The 17,961-nt window shown below is 54.9% G+C and overlaps 1 protein-coding gene across 2 annotated transcripts; it reads right to left on the bottom strand.

Annotated features, from left to right (window-relative positions):
- Window positions 1-3,069: 3,069 nt before the first annotated feature.
- On the bottom strand, window positions 3,070-17,395 carry LOC104554895 (acyl-CoA dehydrogenase family member 11-like). Of its 2 annotated transcripts, none has more exons than XM_062009958.1 (14): window positions 17,077-17,395; window positions 13,721-13,953; window positions 12,993-13,092; window positions 12,072-12,189; window positions 11,115-11,257; window positions 10,868-11,017; window positions 9,982-10,076; window positions 9,603-9,702; window positions 8,030-8,170; window positions 6,366-6,458; window positions 5,888-5,995; window positions 4,314-4,479; window positions 3,767-3,833; window positions 3,070-3,478 (listed from the first exon to the last, which is right to left on the bottom strand). In XM_062009958.1, exons 1-14 carry the CDS (start codon window positions 17,353-17,355, stop codon window positions 3,367-3,369), a joined length of 1,905 nt encoding a protein of 634 aa, XP_061865942.1. In that variant the 5' UTR covers window positions 17,356-17,395; the 3' UTR covers window positions 3,070-3,366. The 2 variants fall into 2 exon arrangements, with proteins under 2 accessions (XP_061865942.1, XP_061865943.1); XM_062009959.1 differs by having other exon boundaries at window positions 4,314-4,476.
- Between the last annotated feature and the right edge of the window lie 566 nt (window positions 17,396-17,961).

Below are 17,961 nucleotides of genomic sequence, written 5' to 3'. Positions count from 1 at the left end.
TGGAGCTGCTGCTGCCACGGGAACACCGGCTGAAACGCAGCCCAGGGCTGGGGCAGGTCCTGAGCTCCCAGCAGGGCTTTGCTGCAGGACCACGCAGCTGCCATCGTGGGAGGCTCATTTCCAGGGGATGGGTTTCTTCCCAACACACGTCCTTTGCTCTTCTGTTGCAGCTCTCAGACAGGAGAGTGATGCTGCTGCTGTGCAAGCTCAGCGGGAGCCTCGCCAGCAGTGTCAGTGGCCAAGGAACAGGACAGCCATCCCCAGGCAGGACAGCAGCAGGGACAGCAGCAGGGACAGCCTCTCCCTGCGCTGGAGGTGGCCCAGCACTCATTTGGTGGCCCATGTCTCACAGGCTGGGTGGCAGTTGGTGGCTCGTCTGGGTGAGGTGGTGGCAAAGCATAGGGTGGAAACCTAAGGGCGCTTCAGTGGGGAAGGATGTGTCAGGAACTGCTGTGTGGCTCAGGAGAGGCTGTTGGTGGGGTACAAGGTTCCCTGGGGGAGGCTGTTGGTGGGGGACAGAGCTCACCCTGGGAGAAGCTGTTGATAGGGGGCAGAGCCCACCCTGGGAGAGGCTTTGAGCTGTTGGAAGGCTGCAAAGGGCCAGGCAGGTGCAGACCTGGGGGCTCGTGTAACAGCTGTGCAGATGTTCTACAGTTAGTGTGGAATTACCTCGAATCCATCTGGAATGACTCTGTGCAAGGTTTTGGGAGCACAGTGTCTGGAGTCAGTGGAAGGTGGCATTTGGCTGGGCTGGGTGGAAGGAGACGCTGGGGCAGAGCTGGGTGAAGGGCAGCAGTTTGCCCAGGGACAGGGTTGGGTCTCACACAGTCCCCAGAGCTGCCCTCAGCCAGGTTCCATCGCTGCCACTGCTCAGGAGCTCCCTGGAGCTTCAAAAGCCTGGAGGTTCTCCATTCAACCAGCAGCAGCAGCGATTCAGACCCTCCTCAGCTGTGAGGAAGGTGAGCAGCGGTTCTGGAGGGAGCTCAGGGAGGAGCCTGGCCCGAGCCCAGGCAGCTCTGCAGCAGCTCAGCTCTCGTTTCTGTTAGGAGGGAATCCAGCAGCACCAGAGCCAGGATGCAGACAGGTCCCCTGTTGAGCCAGCCCCTGGGCACATGTTCTGTCTGTCCCAGCTGACAGACAGCAGAGGGACGACCTCCCTGCCCTCCGTGTCCCCTCCCAGCACAGGCTGAGCCTCGGCTTGTTGCATTTGGGGATTTCACATCCCCAGTCCAAAGTTCTTTGGACTCTCAAGTTTTTAAGATGCTGCTGAAGTTTTACCTGTGTGTGGAACTGCTCTGGTTTTTCAGGCCATTCCCCGTGGTTCTGTGGTGGTTTTTACCTTGCAGAGGCAGCAGGTGACGTGTGGGATTGGACTTTTCCGTGTCCTTTTGGTGGGGTGTGTGTTAGCTGACATCTGAGCTCGGGTCAGGGAGCTGTTTGGCAGCACTATGAAGTGTTAGACCCTAGTGCTTACCCATTTGTAACAGCATTTATTCTGCTGTAGCCTCAGAGTGAATATTTAGATCTCAATAAATCTGTTGTTTTCTTACCCAGTGACCACTTTACAGTCCCTTGTGTTCTCTGTGCCGCTGCATCTGCTGTGCTCGTGGGTTTAGGGGCTTAGGTTTAGGCAAACTATAGCTCATCCATTAGGAAGGAGTGATGCTGGTGTTCAGAAAGGCCTGTGCAGTGGGCAGGGAGGAGGTGAGGTGAGGTCCCAGCGGGCAGTGAGCAGGGCTGGTGCTCGGGGAGGACAGAGGGTCCTGGTGGTTCCTCCCCAGCTGCCCACACACAGACCCAGCCTGGCCTCTGCTGCCCTCCCAGCTCAGGCTGGAGCCATCTCATCCCCTCCCTCTTCCCCTCCTGATGCTGGGACAGTGGGTGTCTGTGCTCTGAGGGCTGTGCTCAGTGCTGGGCCCCTCACTCACTGCCACAGGGACACTGAGGGGCTGCAGCGTGGCCAGAGCCGGGCACAGAGCTGGGGAAGGGGCTGGAGCACAAGGGGCTGGGGAGGGGCTGAGGGAATGGGGGTGTTGAGCCTGGAGAAGAGGAGGCTGAGGGCAGCCAGCAGCACTCTCTGACACTCCCTGACAGGAGGCTGCAGGGAGCTGGGGGTCAGGCTCTTCACTAGTGAATGACAGGACAAGAGGAAAGGGCTCCAGTTGCCCAGGGGAGGCTGAGGCTGGAGCTGAGGCAGAACTGTTTCCCTGAGAGGGGTGTCAGCCCCTGTGCCAGGCTGCCCAGGGAGCTGGGGCAGTGCCCAGCCCTGGAGGGATCCCAAAGCCCTGGGGCTGAGGTGCTGAGGCTGTGGGTCAGTGCTGGGCTGGGCAGGGCTGGGACTGCAGGAGCTGGAAGGGCTTTCTCACAAAATAACTCAGTGATTCTCTGTAAGACCTCGGCCACCAACAACGGTGATGACACAGGAGATGTCTCAAAGCCGCAGCAAGCACTGGGAGCCTTCCCTCCCTCCTCCTCCTCCTCTCCCAGGGCAGCCCTGGGCACTCGGCTCCTCCCAGCCCTGCGGGCAGCGGCCGTGGGGAAGCGCTGCTCAGGTTTGTGCTCAACCAACGGCTCCCCCCTCTCCCCACTCCCCGTCCGAGCTGCTGCAGCCCGTGGCAGCTGAACCTTCCCCTGCCTTTGTTCTAGTCCTGTTTTTCTTCTGTTATTGACAACTTTTCCCCTAAGAACTTGATGTCCTGAGGGTAATGCCGAGGCTGAGGGGGAAGAGGAGCACACCATCAGCACTGAGGTGTCTGCTTTGGAGGCGAGTCACTGGCTTTCAGTCCAAAAGCGGTGTCAGAACTGAGGCTGGTGTGAGCCCGAGGGGGGGCTGGAGGAGCTCCCTGCAGGGGGTTAAAAAAGCTTCCCAGCAAATGCTCCAAAGGGGGGAACATTTTCCTGAGGGTGCAGCCGAGTTCCCAGGGCTCAGGGCTGCGGGTGAAGGGGAAGCCACAGCTCTGGGTGCTCATCTGAGATGAGGGAGCATGTTAAACCAAAAGCAGGAGGCAGGCTGAGGGGAACCCCAGGTGGCAGCAGCCAGGAAGGAGGTAGCAGGGCACAGTGGTGGGTTTCTGTGTTTAATCAGCTTCTGAGCCTTTTCAGTTGGATTTTGAGTGCTTGGCTTTAAAAAGAACACCAGCTGCTGTGTGAAGAGCTGGGGGGGGTGGCATCAGTTGGCCTTTGTGGAAATCACAGAGGGAAGGTTTGAGCATCCCCGGCTGAGCGCCAGCGGCCGCCTTGGCACAGGGGCCGCGGGTGGCAGAGCGGGGCAGCACCTGCTGGGGCTCAGAACTGTCAGGTTTGGGGATTGTTTGGGGGGGATTCCAAGCCAGGTGCTGTGGCCTGGGCTCGGGCTGCCGTGGCACGTCACAGCCTGCAGCTCTGGAACACCAGGGCAGTGTCCTGCAGCGCCGCCTCCGCCGCGTAGCTGCCGCTGCCCAGCGCGGGGGCCACGGGACACAGCTCCTGCTCACACCACCTGCACAGAGGGGCCAAGGGTTTGTCCCAGCCCTGTCAGGCTGCCTGTCAACCACAGAGGCCTCAGGGATCCCTCACACTGCAGCTCCAAAGGAGATTCCCCCTGCAGTTGCTGGCAGCCAGCCCAGAGGAGTGAGGGGAAGTTGGGGTGTCCCTGCAGTGGGGGGTCGGATCTCTCGCAGAAGAAGAGCAGAAACTGCTGCGTGGCACGAGAAGCTGCCCACAGCAGCCAGAGCTGAGGGGGTTGTGCTCACCTGCAGGCAGCCAGAGCTGAGGGGGTTGTGCTCACCTGCAGGCAGCCAGGACATCAGCAGAGGAAGCGTCCGGCCGAGCTGCGTGTTCTATGAGAAGAGCTCCTGTGGAAGGGGAGGGAGTCAGAGAATCACAGAGGGGTTTTTTGGTTGGCAAAGCCCTTCCAGCTCCTGCAGTCCCAGCCTTCCCCTCCCCCTGCCCAGCCCAGCACTGAGCCCTGGCCCTCAGCACTTCAGCCCCAGGGCTTTGGGATCCCTCCAGGGCTGGGCACTGCCCCAGCTCCCTGGGCAGCCTGGCACAGGGGCTGACACCCCTCTCAGGGAAACAGTTCTGCCTCAGCTCCAGCCTCAACCTCCCTTAAAGGAAAGCAGGAGATCTCAGTATTCCCAGCCAGGGCCCACAGACATGGGGGATGGTTCCACCTCAGCTGCACTGACCAGGCTGAGCTGCCTCAGCTGGGAAGGTGAGGACGGAGCTTTCCTTCAGACTCCACCCTTCACCCAGAAGGATGAAACAGGCCCCTCTAGGACTGATTCCAAGCCCTTTCCAGGTCTGAAATGCCTTGTTTCTGTCTTTCCCAGTACCTGCATAGATCCTTGCCAGGCTGTAGGAGAAGTCTCTGGCTGCCAGCTCCATGTTGACCCCCGGCCCAGCCACCTCCAGGAACTGCGTGAGGCTGCTGGCAGCACCCAGCGTTCTCCCCACAGCAGCTTCCAGCCCCACGCTGCCCGAAGCCACCTCCAGCTTCTTCTGCCAAGAAAACAATCCCAGGGAAGAAATGATTTACCTTCTGCAAGGAAAGGGGCTGGTGCACTGAGGCAGCAGCTGCTGTCGAGCTGAGGCCGAGGCGCCCCAGTGGCTGTGCCAGAGGTGGGGACAGGATTGTGGTGAGGCAGACCCAGCACAGGGACAAGATCACACCCCAGGTCTCTCTACAGACCAGTATCAGGTTCTCATTAGACATGACCTGCCGTGGTTTTAATGTTTTCATTCCACAAGGACACTAGTGCTGTGCCCAGGCAGGAAAAGGCAGATGTAAAGGAGCTTTTCTGTGTGAGCTGTGGCAAGCAGCAAAGGCCCTGGCACCAGCATGGGATGAGCCTCAGGGCTGGGCTGGAGCAGCTCTGCAGGGCCCTTCCCACCCCACCATGCTGGGATTGTGTGAGGCTGCTCTGGGCAAAGTGTTCCCTGCTCAAGCACAGAAACACTGTTGTTTAAGCAGTTAGAGCCAAGTTAAAGCCCAACAAACCCTCCGAGCCACAGGATGCCAGTGAGATGTGTTAAAAGCAGCTCAGAGCTTGTGGCTAACAAGGATCAGAGAGCCCAAAGGCATGAACACACATTCCCAGCAGGCTGGGGGATCAGTGTGCCCCAGGGCAGCCCTGCTGCTGCCAGCACCCTCCTGCCAACAGCCAGGGGACAACCAGCCACAGCCTGCACTGCCTTGCTCCTTAAAAACCTGGGCCAGGAATAGAAAAGCAGCATTTCAACCTTAGGAGGAAAAGAACTGTGCATCCTCTTTGCTCTGCTGTTCTCTGCCCCTGCAGGCTGTGAGCAAGGGCAGCACATGCTCATGGCATCACTGCCAGCGGCGTGGTTCCCTTCTGCCTGAAATCAGCTGAGAGCACAGGAGCCTTGGAGCTCCCTGGTTTCTGGTTCCTTGGGGTTTTACAGAGGCATTTTAAGATGTTGCTCCTTTGTTTGCTCCCACTAGCTACCAAGCAAGAGTGGTTTTTACTTAAAAGGTTAATCATGAGTGTTTAACAGTGCAGCAGCTTGAAGAAGATGGCAAAGGGGGCTGGAAGCACCAATCTCCCATTGGTGCTTCCAGCAGGCACATAGACTGGCTTTAATCCCCTAGATTTGTTTCCTGATGGCTTCAAGTTGTGGTTATGGTCTGAAAAAAGACCCAAAACGACCATCAGGTATCTCAGAGTGTGTGTCTGACCTACAGCTGGAGCCTCAGCTCTCTGCAGTCACTCTTGGTGCACAGGACAGTGGCTTCTGAGCTAAGTGCCATTTAAAGAGCAGAAGTGTGTGACACCCTCTGGACACTTTCTCTTTGGCTGCATTCCCCCCCACCAGGCTCAGCCATGAGCAGCAACACCATGTGTGACTGTGCTGAGGGGGGCAAATGGGGCTTGTGGTGTGGGCTCACGTGCACTGTGGAGAGGAACACAGCCATGGCCTGTCCTTGGCTCTTGCTGAGGGAGCGCAGCACATCCAGCGACAAGATGTTTGTTGTTCCCTCCCATATGGACAGCACCTGTGGGTGGAAGAGGCTGTGGAAGAGCTTGAAGGAGCCTTTTAGAGCAGCTGTGGCTAAAGAAAAGGAAACAAAGACATGGGGCAGAGCTGAGGGATCTCAAGGAAGTCTCCTGAGACGTTCTGCCTCGCTGCATGTGGAAGGGAGCGGTGGTGAAGTGAGCCAGGAGCCCAGCTCTCCTGTGGAGCTGGGAAACAACCCCAGCACCAGGAACAAAGCCCTTCCCTTCCCTGGGAACTGCAGGAAGGCAACTGGGGAAGAGTCCTGAGGGTTGGGCTGTGCCTGCCCTTCAGCAGCCAACCCCACAGGGCTGTGCAGGGGGTGAGCTGCCACACAGGAGCTGCTTCTGCTGCTCCTGCTGCTTTCTTACCAGGGTGTCACGGACTATGGCTGGCAAGCCTGTGTCCTCCATGTAGCCTTGGCCTCCAAAACTCTCCATTGCTTCAATGACCACAGCAGAAGCCTGCAAAATGCAGAGAGCTGATGGGATGCACAGGGGGAACGAGCAGCTCCAAACCTCTGACACACCACAGCAGTTCCTGACTGGATCCCACTGATCTGCTGAGGCAGGTTGCAGGAGGAGCAGCCTGGGGAATGAAGCCTGAGTAACATTGTGGAAGGACCTGCAGGAGCAGCCAGACCTTGGGAGAAGATGCAGGAAGAGTCTGGAAGGGTCTGTCTCAATGCAGTGTTCTCTAGGTAAGGATCAGCCTGTGGTTGGATGGTATGTGGCAGTATGTGTCTCTAGCCCAGGAGAGTCTTCACCTTCCCAGAATCCCAGACTGGTTTGGGTTGGAAGGGACCTTAAAGCTCATCTAGTTCCAATCCTCTTGCCCTGGCCAGGGACACCTTTCACTAGCCCAGGTTGCTCAGTGCCCACCCAATCTGGCCTTGGACACTTCCAGGGATGGGGCATCCAGACCTCTGGGCAGCCTGTCCCAGGGCCTCACCACCCTCTCTGGGAAGAGCTTCTTCCTGATACCTCACCTAAATGTCCCTTCCTTCAGTTTGAAGCCATTACCCCTTATCCTATCACCACACATCCCCAGAAGCCCCTCTCTGGCTTCCTTGTTGGCCCCTTTAGGGACTGTCAAGCTGCTCTAAGGTCTCCCTGGAGGTTTTTCTGCTCCAGGCTGAACAACCCCAACTCTCAGCCTGTCTGCATAAGGAGAGGTGCTCCAGCCTTCTGATCATCTTCCTGTCTTCCTCTGACCTCACTCCAACAGCTCCATGTCTTTCCTGTGCTGAGGACCTCAGAGCTGGAGGCAGCACTGCAGGTGAGGTGTCACCAGAGCGGAGCAGAGGTGCAGAATCCCCCCTGTACCTGCTGCTCACACTGCTTCTGATGCAGCCCAGGATACGTTTGGCTTTCTGGGCTGTGAGTCCACATTGCTGGGTCACACTGAGCTTCTCCTCAAGCAGCACCCCCAAGCCCTCACCCTCAGGGCTGCTCTCAATGCCCAGCCTGTGTTTGTGCTTGGCATTACCCCAACCCACGTGCAGGACCTTGCACTTGGTGTTACTGAACCCCCTGAGGTTCAGATGGCCCCATCTCTCCAGCCTGCCCAGGTCCCTCTGGGCACCATCCCTTCCCTCCAGTGTGCCCACTGCACCCCACAGCTCAGTGCAAACTGCCTGAGGGTGCCCTTGGTGCCACTGTGCCTGACACCAACAGAGGTTAAACAGCACTGGTTCCCTGAGGAACCCCACTCCTTCCTGACTTGCTTCTGTGTATTTAAGCTGAGGGCAATCAGAAGAGGGACAGAGCCCCCAGCTTAAGGTTAATGCTAAGCTATTTTATCCTATTTATTCAGAACTAGGCATGTGGAGTACTTACAGCCTGATCTGACAGCTGATCTGTGGCCTGGGGAGCAAAGAGACAAGTCTCCATCCCACAAAGTGCAGCCTGGGTGCAGAGCCCTGACTGCTGCAGCGAGGGGCTGCTGCTGGTGCCCCCTGCTCTGGCTGCCCTTCACACTGACTGTGCTGCCCACTCCTTCCAGTGCCACACAGCCCTGCTCAGTTGTTCCATACCTGTTTCCCAGTGTACAGCTTGGCAACTGGTACCAGCAGTCTCAAGAGAAGCTGCTCTCCCTCACTCGCTGCGTTGGTTTCGACGAGGCCAAGCAGACGAACGGTCTCCATGAGCAGAAGAAAAGCCCCTCGTGTCTGCACCTGCAAGCAGAGAGGTGGGAGCTTCACTGGCAAGGACTTGTGACCCAGCTGACTCCAGCCTGGGCTGCTGAGGTGCCATGAGATGACCTCAAAGGGATGCACAACACTCAGACCTGGGCCAAATGCCAGCCCTGCCCACACGGCCCCACAGCTCCAGGGACAGGGAGCAGCCCAGGCACAGTGTGAAATGCTAAAGGGAGTTTGGAGCAGCCACTCTTGGGTGCTGCCATCAGCATGAGGGAAGGGGCAATGCCACTTCATCAGGCCCACTCAGAGCCTTGTCAAAGCTTCTGTCAGGCATCCAGGTCACAGATCCACATCCTTTCCAAGGAGAAGGGATGTGAGATGGTGCATGTGATGGTCAGCCTCTGAGCAGCAGGAGCTTGGACAGATTTGCTGAGCAACTTCCTTCCCTGGCAAGTTGTGGTTTGGGAAGCATCAGGATATGGAGCTAAGTAGCTCCTGTGCAAAGTGATGTGCTGTGGGACTGCAGGATCTGGGCTTTCTTTCAGAGGTGGAGTCCTGGCCACAGGCTGAGAGATGCTGGAGCTTTGTGTTGACTCCTGTTGAGCACTTTCCTTCTCCTTCACCTTGCAAAGGGAGTTTCATAGACCATCTTACAAATGTGCATGAACCTACTGCAGCCCAAAGGCAAGTGTTGGTGTTACAGCACTTGAGAAGTAGTGCCTGAATGAGTGAGAACTGTGGATCTCCTTTCTGCAGTTCTGGGAAGCCACCTGTGTCCTGTGGGTCTGGTGAGCTGCCACAGCTCAACACTGCAGCCAAGCTGGGAGACATTCTGCACTGAATGAAAGCCCACACATGAAATTCCTCCCAAAGTGCCAGCTCATGCTGCTCTCCCTTCCCTTCTGTGTCACTGCCTTAGCTGACACTCACATCTAGAGGCTGCACCCAAGCCCAGTGTCCTGTGGTGATGGGCACTGTGAAGACAAACTTCTCAGAAGCTAAAGCACATGGTGAGTCCTGGGGAATTCTTGAAGGCTGCTGGGAACAGCCCATCTCCTGGTGCCTGAGCTACCAGGGAAGCTGGGTGAGTCTGTGTCACTGGACAAGCATCTGTCAGCTGCAGTGTAGGGGACTGTGGTGTCCTGCTTGGACTCTGGTGCTAATTAACTTCAGAGGTCATGGCATATCCCAGCAGGTGTGTGCATGGACCCTGGCACTCCTCTCTGGACAGCTCTCAGGGAATTGTTGTTCAGGATAACCTGAAGCAGAGAAGCTGGGCCTATTGTCAGATCAAATCCCACTAGAATATGGCAATTCCCCTGCTGCATACATCTCACTGTAGCAGGAACAGCCTCCTGCCTCTGACTGTGGCACACAGAGGCAGTCTGGCTGTGCTCACAGGCCAGCTCAGGCTCTCTGTCCCTTTTCCTCACTAACAGGTTCATCTTAGAGCCAAAAGCCTTACCTCCATCCGGGCTATTGTCTGCATGTGTAGGGGATGGTCCTTGAGGAGCTTCCCAAAGGCAACCCGCCTACAGGCATAGTCCCTGCTCAGACTGATCATCCTAGAGAGAACACAGCCAGGGAAGTCAGTTACACCAGCAGCCTTCCCTTTCTGAGCTTTCCCTTCCAGCCACCCCCACGGGAAGAACCCTACTCAGCTGTAGCACAGCAGCCTAAGATCACCCCCCACAGGCCAACCTTCTCCAGCACTGCTGGCTTCCAGACCTGTGCCTGCAAAGGCTTTTAGATGAGCCTTGAATGCTTATAAATGCTGAGCACTGCCAAGTCCCCTTGTTCTGATGAGCTCCTTGAGCTCTGGGAGGGCTCCACGCTGCCTTCACCTTCTCATGGAAGCCACTGCACCAATGACATTGTGGATTCGAGTGATGTTCAGCATGTTGGAGACTGAGGCCACGCCACGGCCCTCCACGGAGATCTGAAAGGAACAAAGGCTGATGGAAGCCCCTGACACAGCCTGAAGGGGACACAGATCTAAGTGGAAGTTGTGGCAGCAGACATAGAGAAGGGCTGTCCACTCCACCTCTGTAAAAGATCTCCTTGCTTCAAACAATGGCTGATTCCTTCGAGCCAAGTCTGTGGCACAACCAGAGAGGTGGCTTTGGAGACCACATCAGCACGATCAGTTCTGGTCCTTGCTGCTCGTCCCTGCTGCCAGCTACACAGAACTGGGTCAATGCAACTGGATCAGAGAAATCACCAGCCTAAAAGGACTTTTTGTTTCCTTCCCTCATGACTTTTCCTGAGCTCTTTTCAGCTCTGTCCCATACTCAGCCCTGTTGGTGAGGCGTTCTGCAAAGCGAACAGCCAGGCAGAGAGGTGCAGGAGAGGAACTCTTCCAGTCAGAGTCACTGCCAAAACCTCCAGAAGTGGAGGAAATGGGCTCCAGTTGCCCCAGGGGAGGTTGAGGTTGGAGCTGAGGCAGAACTGTTTCCCTGAGAGGTGTGTCAGCCCCTGTGCCAGGCTGCCCAGGGAGCTGGGGCAGTGCCCAGCCCTGGAGGGATCCCAAAGCTGAGGTGCTGAGGGCCAGGGGTCAGTGGTGGGCTGGGCAGGGTGATTTAGGGCTGAGACTGCAGGAGCTGAAAGGGCTTTGCCAACCACAATGATTCTGTGATTTAGGGGTTTGTCCAGTGTTCATTACTCCTGTGGTGAGTGGTTGTGCCATGCCAAGCCAGCCCAGTCCCAAGGGGAAGGTGAGACCCTACGTACCAGCTCTGCTTCAGCCCCATGCAGCCACAGCTCTGCTGTTGCCATCTGCCGTGTGCCCAACTTGTCTTTCAGCCTTTGCACCTGGATGTTGTTCAGCTTCCCTTCCTCATCCCGAACCTTCAGGAAGAACAGGGAGAGGCCTCCGGAGCCCTGGGGGCATCACAAAGCACACAAAGAACGTCTCCTTACAATGAGACATGGAAGAACATGCCCCTGCTCCTCCACCTGTTTCCACTATGGAGCAGACCTGCTTTACTCGTCCTTCAGCATCTGCCACCCTGGCCAGGGTTAATGCCATGTCAGAATCAGCAGCTGATGTGAACCATTTAAAGCCATAGAGCCGATAGGTCCCGTCTGGCTGCTTCCTGGCCACTGTCTCCGTGCCCTGAGCTGCAGGAAAGGAGAGGAGAGGATCACCTGGGCTTTATGGGAACCTCTGTAGCAATCCATGCTGATTAGGGCTTTAAGCAGCAGCTCTTTTAAAGTCACCTCTTGCTATGAAGATGGGGTATGGATTAGCTGCTAATCTCTTTTGTTGAGCCAGAGAAATCCAGCCAGAGTTAAGCACTGGAAAGGAAATACGCTCTGTTTAAGTTTGTCCCTTCCCAGCAGTTGCTGCAGACTAACAGCTGGCAGTGGCAGTGCTTTGTCAGCAGAACACCCCACGGTGTGCAATCCAAAGCCTCCATTTCTTTAGGAGCTGCTGTGGCCAAGAACAACAAAAGGAATGAGGAGTCCTGCAGCAATGCACATCTTTCACTCCACAGATGATCCTTTCACTTCTTCCACCAGGAAACCAGCTGCAGTTTCACCTCTGCAGGTGACTCCTCTTGCACATTTCTGCCTCTGCAGCAGAGTTCTGAGGTTTCTTGGCACATCTACTACTGACATTAGCCAAAGAAGGCCAAGAATGCTTTCTCAGTCCCAGCTGGGATGGGTCTGACTGTCTTGCTCGAGGTTTCAATTACAGAGCCAGACATCAGTGTGTTCTGTGTGTAAGGAACACAGTTCTGTGCCTGTGCCTCCTGCAGGCATCACTGAACAGAAGCTGGGCCTTTTGTCGGTTCAAAACTCAGAGTTATGCAGAGGATTTGGATGACTTCGTTTCCTACACCAACTACCTGGCTTTAGAAGTTCCCCACACCCTTCACTTTCTCAGGTCTCATGGAGCTGCTGCTGCAGCTGCTCCCCTCAGAGCACGTACCGACGTCAGAGCCTCCCTTGCGCTCGGTCATCCACTGGCCAGAGGTCCAGAACTTCTTGGGGTCACGGGATGTCAGATGGTCAAAAGCATTTTTCAGACATCCTGGAGTACCTAATGACTGTTTTAGGAGAGGGAAAAAGAAATTCAGATGATTGTGAGACAGTAGATGAAATTAGTCAGATGCCTTCACCACCACTGGTGTGTCCTGGGCTCAGCACACACGGTGGGCAGGCAGGGGAGCACCTGCAGGCACTGCCCAGCTCCTGCTCTGTGCAGGCAGACAGTGCAGGCTTGTGCTGAGCAGAGTGCTGAGCATCCCTCTCTCTCTCAGATGTCAGCACCATGAGGCATCTGGACACAGAGCTCTCCAAGCAGCACATGTGCCAGGGCACGGGCACACGCTCACACACGCTGGGTGTCACCAGCACCCACAGGAAAGAAGCAACTGCCTTATGCTTTTTTGCTTTTTCTTGAATGAAGATGCCCAGGGCTGGCTACTTGAAGGCTGTTTTTTCTCCACATCCCTCCTAGGCACTGATATATTGCAAAGAGTGTTGCTAGCTTGGTTCCTTTCCATCAGATATGGGTCTGGCCCAAGACATTTAGTGCCACTTCCCACCAGGAGCAGGAAAACGCAGTAAAAACATATGGGGCACCTTTCCAACTAGAGAAGTTTCTTGTGCAGCAAAGGTTTGATTGTACACAGCCTTGGAAGTAAACATAAAAGCTAGCCTGGGCACAAAGACTTTGTAACCAAGGGAGAAAGGCACTGGGAGACAGAGCTGAGACCAAGAGCAAGGGAGGGCTGTGCCCAGAGACAGATGGCAGATCAACTCTGCTCCGTCCTCTGCCAGTGCTCCCGTCCCTAACCAGTGCTGCCAGGACATGGGCTGTGCCCTGGGAGACCAGCTGAGCTCATACCTCAATGACTTTGGCTGCCCCATCAGTCATGGCCAGTGGACAGTTGAAACCTCCAGAGGAGCTTGAAAATAAGTACAGTTTGACAGCCTGATGCAGACGGCTGGGAGAGAGAGTGAAAACAGACAGATGATGCAGCAGTTCAACAGCAGGAGGGGAAAACATCCTGACTAGGAAGAGAGGAACAAAATACAGGCAAAACAAGTGAGAATCAGGCTGCTCCATACCTGAGAGGGCAAAAGCAGTTTCAGGCAAGGGAGAAAAGGAGCAGTAGAGTTTCTCAGCCCCAGAGGGACTGGCAGTACAAGGCTGGCTGGAAGGCACTGCTGGCCAGCTGCTGCACATTAAATGCAGTGCTTAAAAACAAGCCATGTGGGTCCATCTCCAGAGGCTGGAACACAAGGACACTGCAAGTAAAACCCCAGACTTTGAGCTGTGTTACAACTGCTGTGTGTACAGCTGGAGCAGTGCAGGGAACTGCCAGGCCCCCAAATCAGGCAGGTGACATCAAAGAATATCATTATCAACTGTGGGCCATTAGTTCTGGCTTATCACTGCTGATGTGGAACATTACAGCAGACAGACACTGCTGTTTGGTCCTGCAGCTGAGGGGCTTTTGTCCATGCATCATCTCTTACCCATTACACACATTCAGTCCTACAAGATGCTGAACACACCTTGCTAAGAACAACCAGGAAGGCACCAAGTGATTCCCATTCTGCCCCAGCTACCTCCAGTTGGAGTATCTTCTCTCATAGCCCTCAGCAACCAGCCCTTCCTCTGCTGCAATCTCTTTCATCCTTTTCCAGGCAGAGCAGGTGAGGATGTGATCCAGCCGCTGCCCCCAGGCATCGTACTGCCGGAACACAGGCGGGTTCAACTCACATTCCCGTCCCAAAGGGCTGATCTTGGTTAGCAGACGGTTTCCAAATCTCTCCAGGTCCTGATTCACCTCCTCCAGTACCTGTGAAGCAACAGAAGAGCCCTTCAGCATCCCCCTGGAAGGCAACGAGCCTCAGTCCTATCTGGAGAGGCAGAGGATTGGCCATATTGTCCTGCTAGTGCTCTCTTGCCCCTTGGCCCTTCCATGCATCCTGTCTCTTGGCTGCTGCTGGCACAGTTGTGCTCAGCTGGCACCTTTTCCCCACCCCCCAAATAATTTTTTCCAGTTACTTTTGGCAGCTTCTCTGGATTTTACAAGAGACAGATGAGCTTTTGTATCAGGGCTGAGAATAACACAGATGCACATGAGCAGGGGGGTTGGACAGGATGATCTCCAGAGGGTCCTTCCAGCCTCTGCCATTATGATCTACTGCTGGAGAAGGGCAGGGAAGAGCTGCCAAAAAACCAAAAGCCTTCATCTGTATAGGAAAACTTCCACTGGGCTCAGTACTTACCTGCCTATCAGATCAGAAAAGCAGGGATGGAGCAATCATTTGAGGTCTAGCCTGGCACCCAGCATGTCCAAACCTCTGCTTTGCATCCAGGTTCCTGCACGGTCCTGGGTAAGAACTGGTGTGCCCTCACTTCAGCCAGGCTTGGCTGACTTGGACAGAGTACTCTGTCCATAGTTAATGGAGGGAAACTGGCACCTGCAGAGGAGTGATTCATTCCAGCTCTCTTAGATACCTGTTTCAAGGTGACAGGAACTGCCTTCTGCAAGCACTCGTTCCCTCCTCCATACAACAACCATGGGGGTGAATGCTGCAGTTGCTGTACCCCAACTGGTGCAATGATAAAACACCTTAGTTTGCTGTTGATTAAATGCAAACACAGCTTCTCTCCTTCCCTGCCTCACCCTTTGTTGACTTTTCATTACACTCCATCCCATAGGATTGACTCTTTCACCGCTCTGCCGGTCGGTGACTGTCACAAGGACCCAACACACATTGTCCAGTTCCTACTCTGGAGCTCTCCATCCTCAGAGCAGCCAGTTTGCCTTCAGGTGAAGGGTGAAATAGTGTTAAAAATCAGCACCTGAGCCCAAACCACCCACCAGAGCCCTGTCAGACCTTATGGCTCCCCCTGCACTCCTGTTTGCTGCTCAGCTGGGATGGCCAGAGCCCTACCGTGCTTATCCTACCTTGACAACAACTTGAACATTGTTTTAGAGGCATAACCTGAGAATCCAAGGTGTGTAGGCTTTGCTGATCCCTGAAGGACAAGAACCTTTGGACTGTTTACCCAGTGGGTGTTTGTAGGCAGAAGAATGAGTCTGCCAACAGATATCTCAGCCAGCACACTACAGTGGGCTCAAACTACAAATGTCCCTTCACCCCACTCATGGTTTCCAACCAAAAACCCCCTGTCTGCCCAACTATGAGCTCATGCCCTGGCCACACGTGTGCTTACAAACCACAATGTGCTCATTTCCAAGGTAGAAGAACAAAAGGGGAGCTACTCCTTGCTGAGGGTAACCCACCACAGCCTGGGCTCACCAGAAACACAGGGCACCTGGAAACCATCAAGGGCAGGGCCAAAGCTGCTGCCTTCCAGTATCTGCTGGGTGGTCCTGTTCACCCTCACCCATCCTTCCATCCCCCAGGGATGAATCCATTGGAACTGTGCATTAGGAACAAATGATCCTTTATATCAACGGATGTATTTCAGGGGGGATCAAAGACCAACAGATACGTCCCCACAACAGTGAGGTGCTTTTCTTCAGTGTTCTCCAGAAATCAGCTTCAAACAAAGGAAATCTTTTGCTCCATCCCAGGAAACTGTCTGTGTTCACCACAGAGCACAGGTGAGCAGTGCAATAGGAACCAGCCTCCAGCGTGAGTTTGCTTCAGTGGGACACACAAAGCTCTGTCTGCTGCCGCTCTCCTGGCCAGGAAGGTGTTGAGGAGCAGAGATTGCTCTCAGGCTGCAGCGCTGCTGCAGAAACCAGCCTGGGCTCTCCCTTTCAGCAGTGAGGCAACACTGCCCCGCTGGGACCAAGCACAGGAACGGAAGGGAGATGGCTGCTGATTCTCTGGCAGATTTTGCAGCAGCTTTGTCTCTCTGGGGAAGGAGGAGAGCAGCTCTCAGCCCTGGAGAAAGGTGTCACCGATCCTTTTAGTCTTCAGGAGATCTGATTTGCACTGCTTGCAAAGGTGCAGACGGGAGCCAGACCTTTGTGGTTCTCCCCCTCCTCATCTCTCTGACAAGAAGGCCACAGTGGTGCTTGGAGAGGCCTCACTTCCACCTTTCAGGATGGCTGTGACAAAAGCAAACTCCCAGTGCCGCCACCACATTACCCCATGTCTGCAAGGCCTTGCAGAGCTGGAGAGCAAGCAGTGGCAGGAGGAGCATCACTGAAAGGCAGGTTCTGCTCCTCTATTCACATGGCTTTACAGGCCATTGTGTTGCTTTTGCTGGAGGAAATCATGGAGAGAGGTCATGCTGCTCCACGAGACCTGGCCCTTGAAAAGCGGGACAGAGTTGCAGCCCTTGGAGTGACAGCACAGGACATCCAGTGAGATGAGCTGCCTCCTCCCTGGAGCTCCTGGAGAACCGGACCTCACAGAACAGAGCTCGGGGTCTCACCCCACCTCTCTGCACCCGTGCTATCTGTACAGAGCTTTCCTTGTCTGAAAACCAACCCCCACAAAAAGCCAACCTGTGCTGAGAACAAGCAAACCCCAACAGGCCTTTGCATCCCCTCGAGCACACAGGTGAAAACAGCCCCATGTCTTTGGAATCTCCTTAGAAGGCTGTTTTCCCTGGGAAGAGAGACGTGGAAGAGCATATTGGAGTTTGGAAGTACCTTAGGTTTTTTCCCCTTTCTCTGAAGTTTCTTTCTCTGTCTGACCAGAGAATAAATGCCCACACTGACAATCCCAAAACAACACTCCTGTCGAAACACCCTGTGACAGACCAGTCACAGGAGCCCACTAAGCCACTTTCTGTTTATGTCCAGGCAGCGTTTTGCACCCCTGCACTGATTCAAAGAGAACAGGTTTTAAAGAATGCTGCTAAATTTCCCCCTAGTTAAACACTCAGAAGCATAAAAGTGCTCAGAGAAATGTTCAGCTCACAGCCTCCAACACTGCAGAAGCCAGAAGAGCGGCGTATACACACAGAAACACAAACACAGGTGCCAAACCTTGGGAGGAAGGTGTGTTTCCAAGTAACTCCGAAGCAAAGCATCTTCCAAATACGGGTTCCCAGTCTTGGGCTGCTCTTGGTAGAGAGTCTCCGTTCCTCTCCTCACAAGAGGCATTTCTAGGTTTTCTAAGAGCTGTTTCTCCTGCACACCAACATGTTGCCTCTGGCCTGTGGTTGTGTTGATCTGTTGTGTTGGCACCTCTCCCAGAAAGCGACCTGGCCACGACAACTTGCAGGTAGCACTGGATCTCCACCAAGGCAGGCGACAGGTAAACATGGCCCCAACAGCTTTCACCTTCAGATCCTCCCTTGGCTGACAACACCAACCCTGTTTGCTTTTAATGCCGAGACGTTATTCTTTAAAAGCACAAACCATTCGGTCTCTTCCCCTCCCTCGGGGAGGAGCTTTGCCGCAGCTGTTGCCAACAGAATTAGGGAAAAGGTCTTTGGAAAGAGATCAGAAAATGGCCTGGAAAAACACGAGGGCTCAGGGAATGTTGTGTCCTCTCCTGACAGCCAGGCCAACCACCACAACCAGCCAGGCTGGCATTTCCAGAGCTGGGGGAAGCATTCCCACCGCAGCCCCCTGAACTGCTCGAAGGATGGCAATGGGGTAGAGGTGAGAAGGACAGAAATGTATCTTCTGAAAAATACATTCTGAAGAACAACAAAATGCCTGTTTTAGGCTGGTTAGGCTGTAAAGACAAGGGTGAAACGGAGGACTGCTCCTCCTTGCCTGGGTTGTGACACTAGCTCCACAATAATCTGCGTCTCAGGTGTCCCCCATGGCTCTGGAGTTGGGCTGGCACTAAAAGCCTGCCTTTTCCTAGGGAAGCACTAAAATACTGCAAAGAGTGTATTCTGCCACTGAGAAATTAGAACC

This window comes from Colius striatus, chromosome 17 (assembly GCF_028858725.1).
Source record: "Colius striatus isolate bColStr4 chromosome 17, bColStr4.1.hap1, whole genome shotgun sequence".
Taxonomy (NCBI): Eukaryota; Metazoa; Chordata; class Aves; order Coliiformes; family Coliidae; genus Colius; species Colius striatus.
This window is presented reverse-complemented; position numbering and strand designations above follow the sequence as displayed.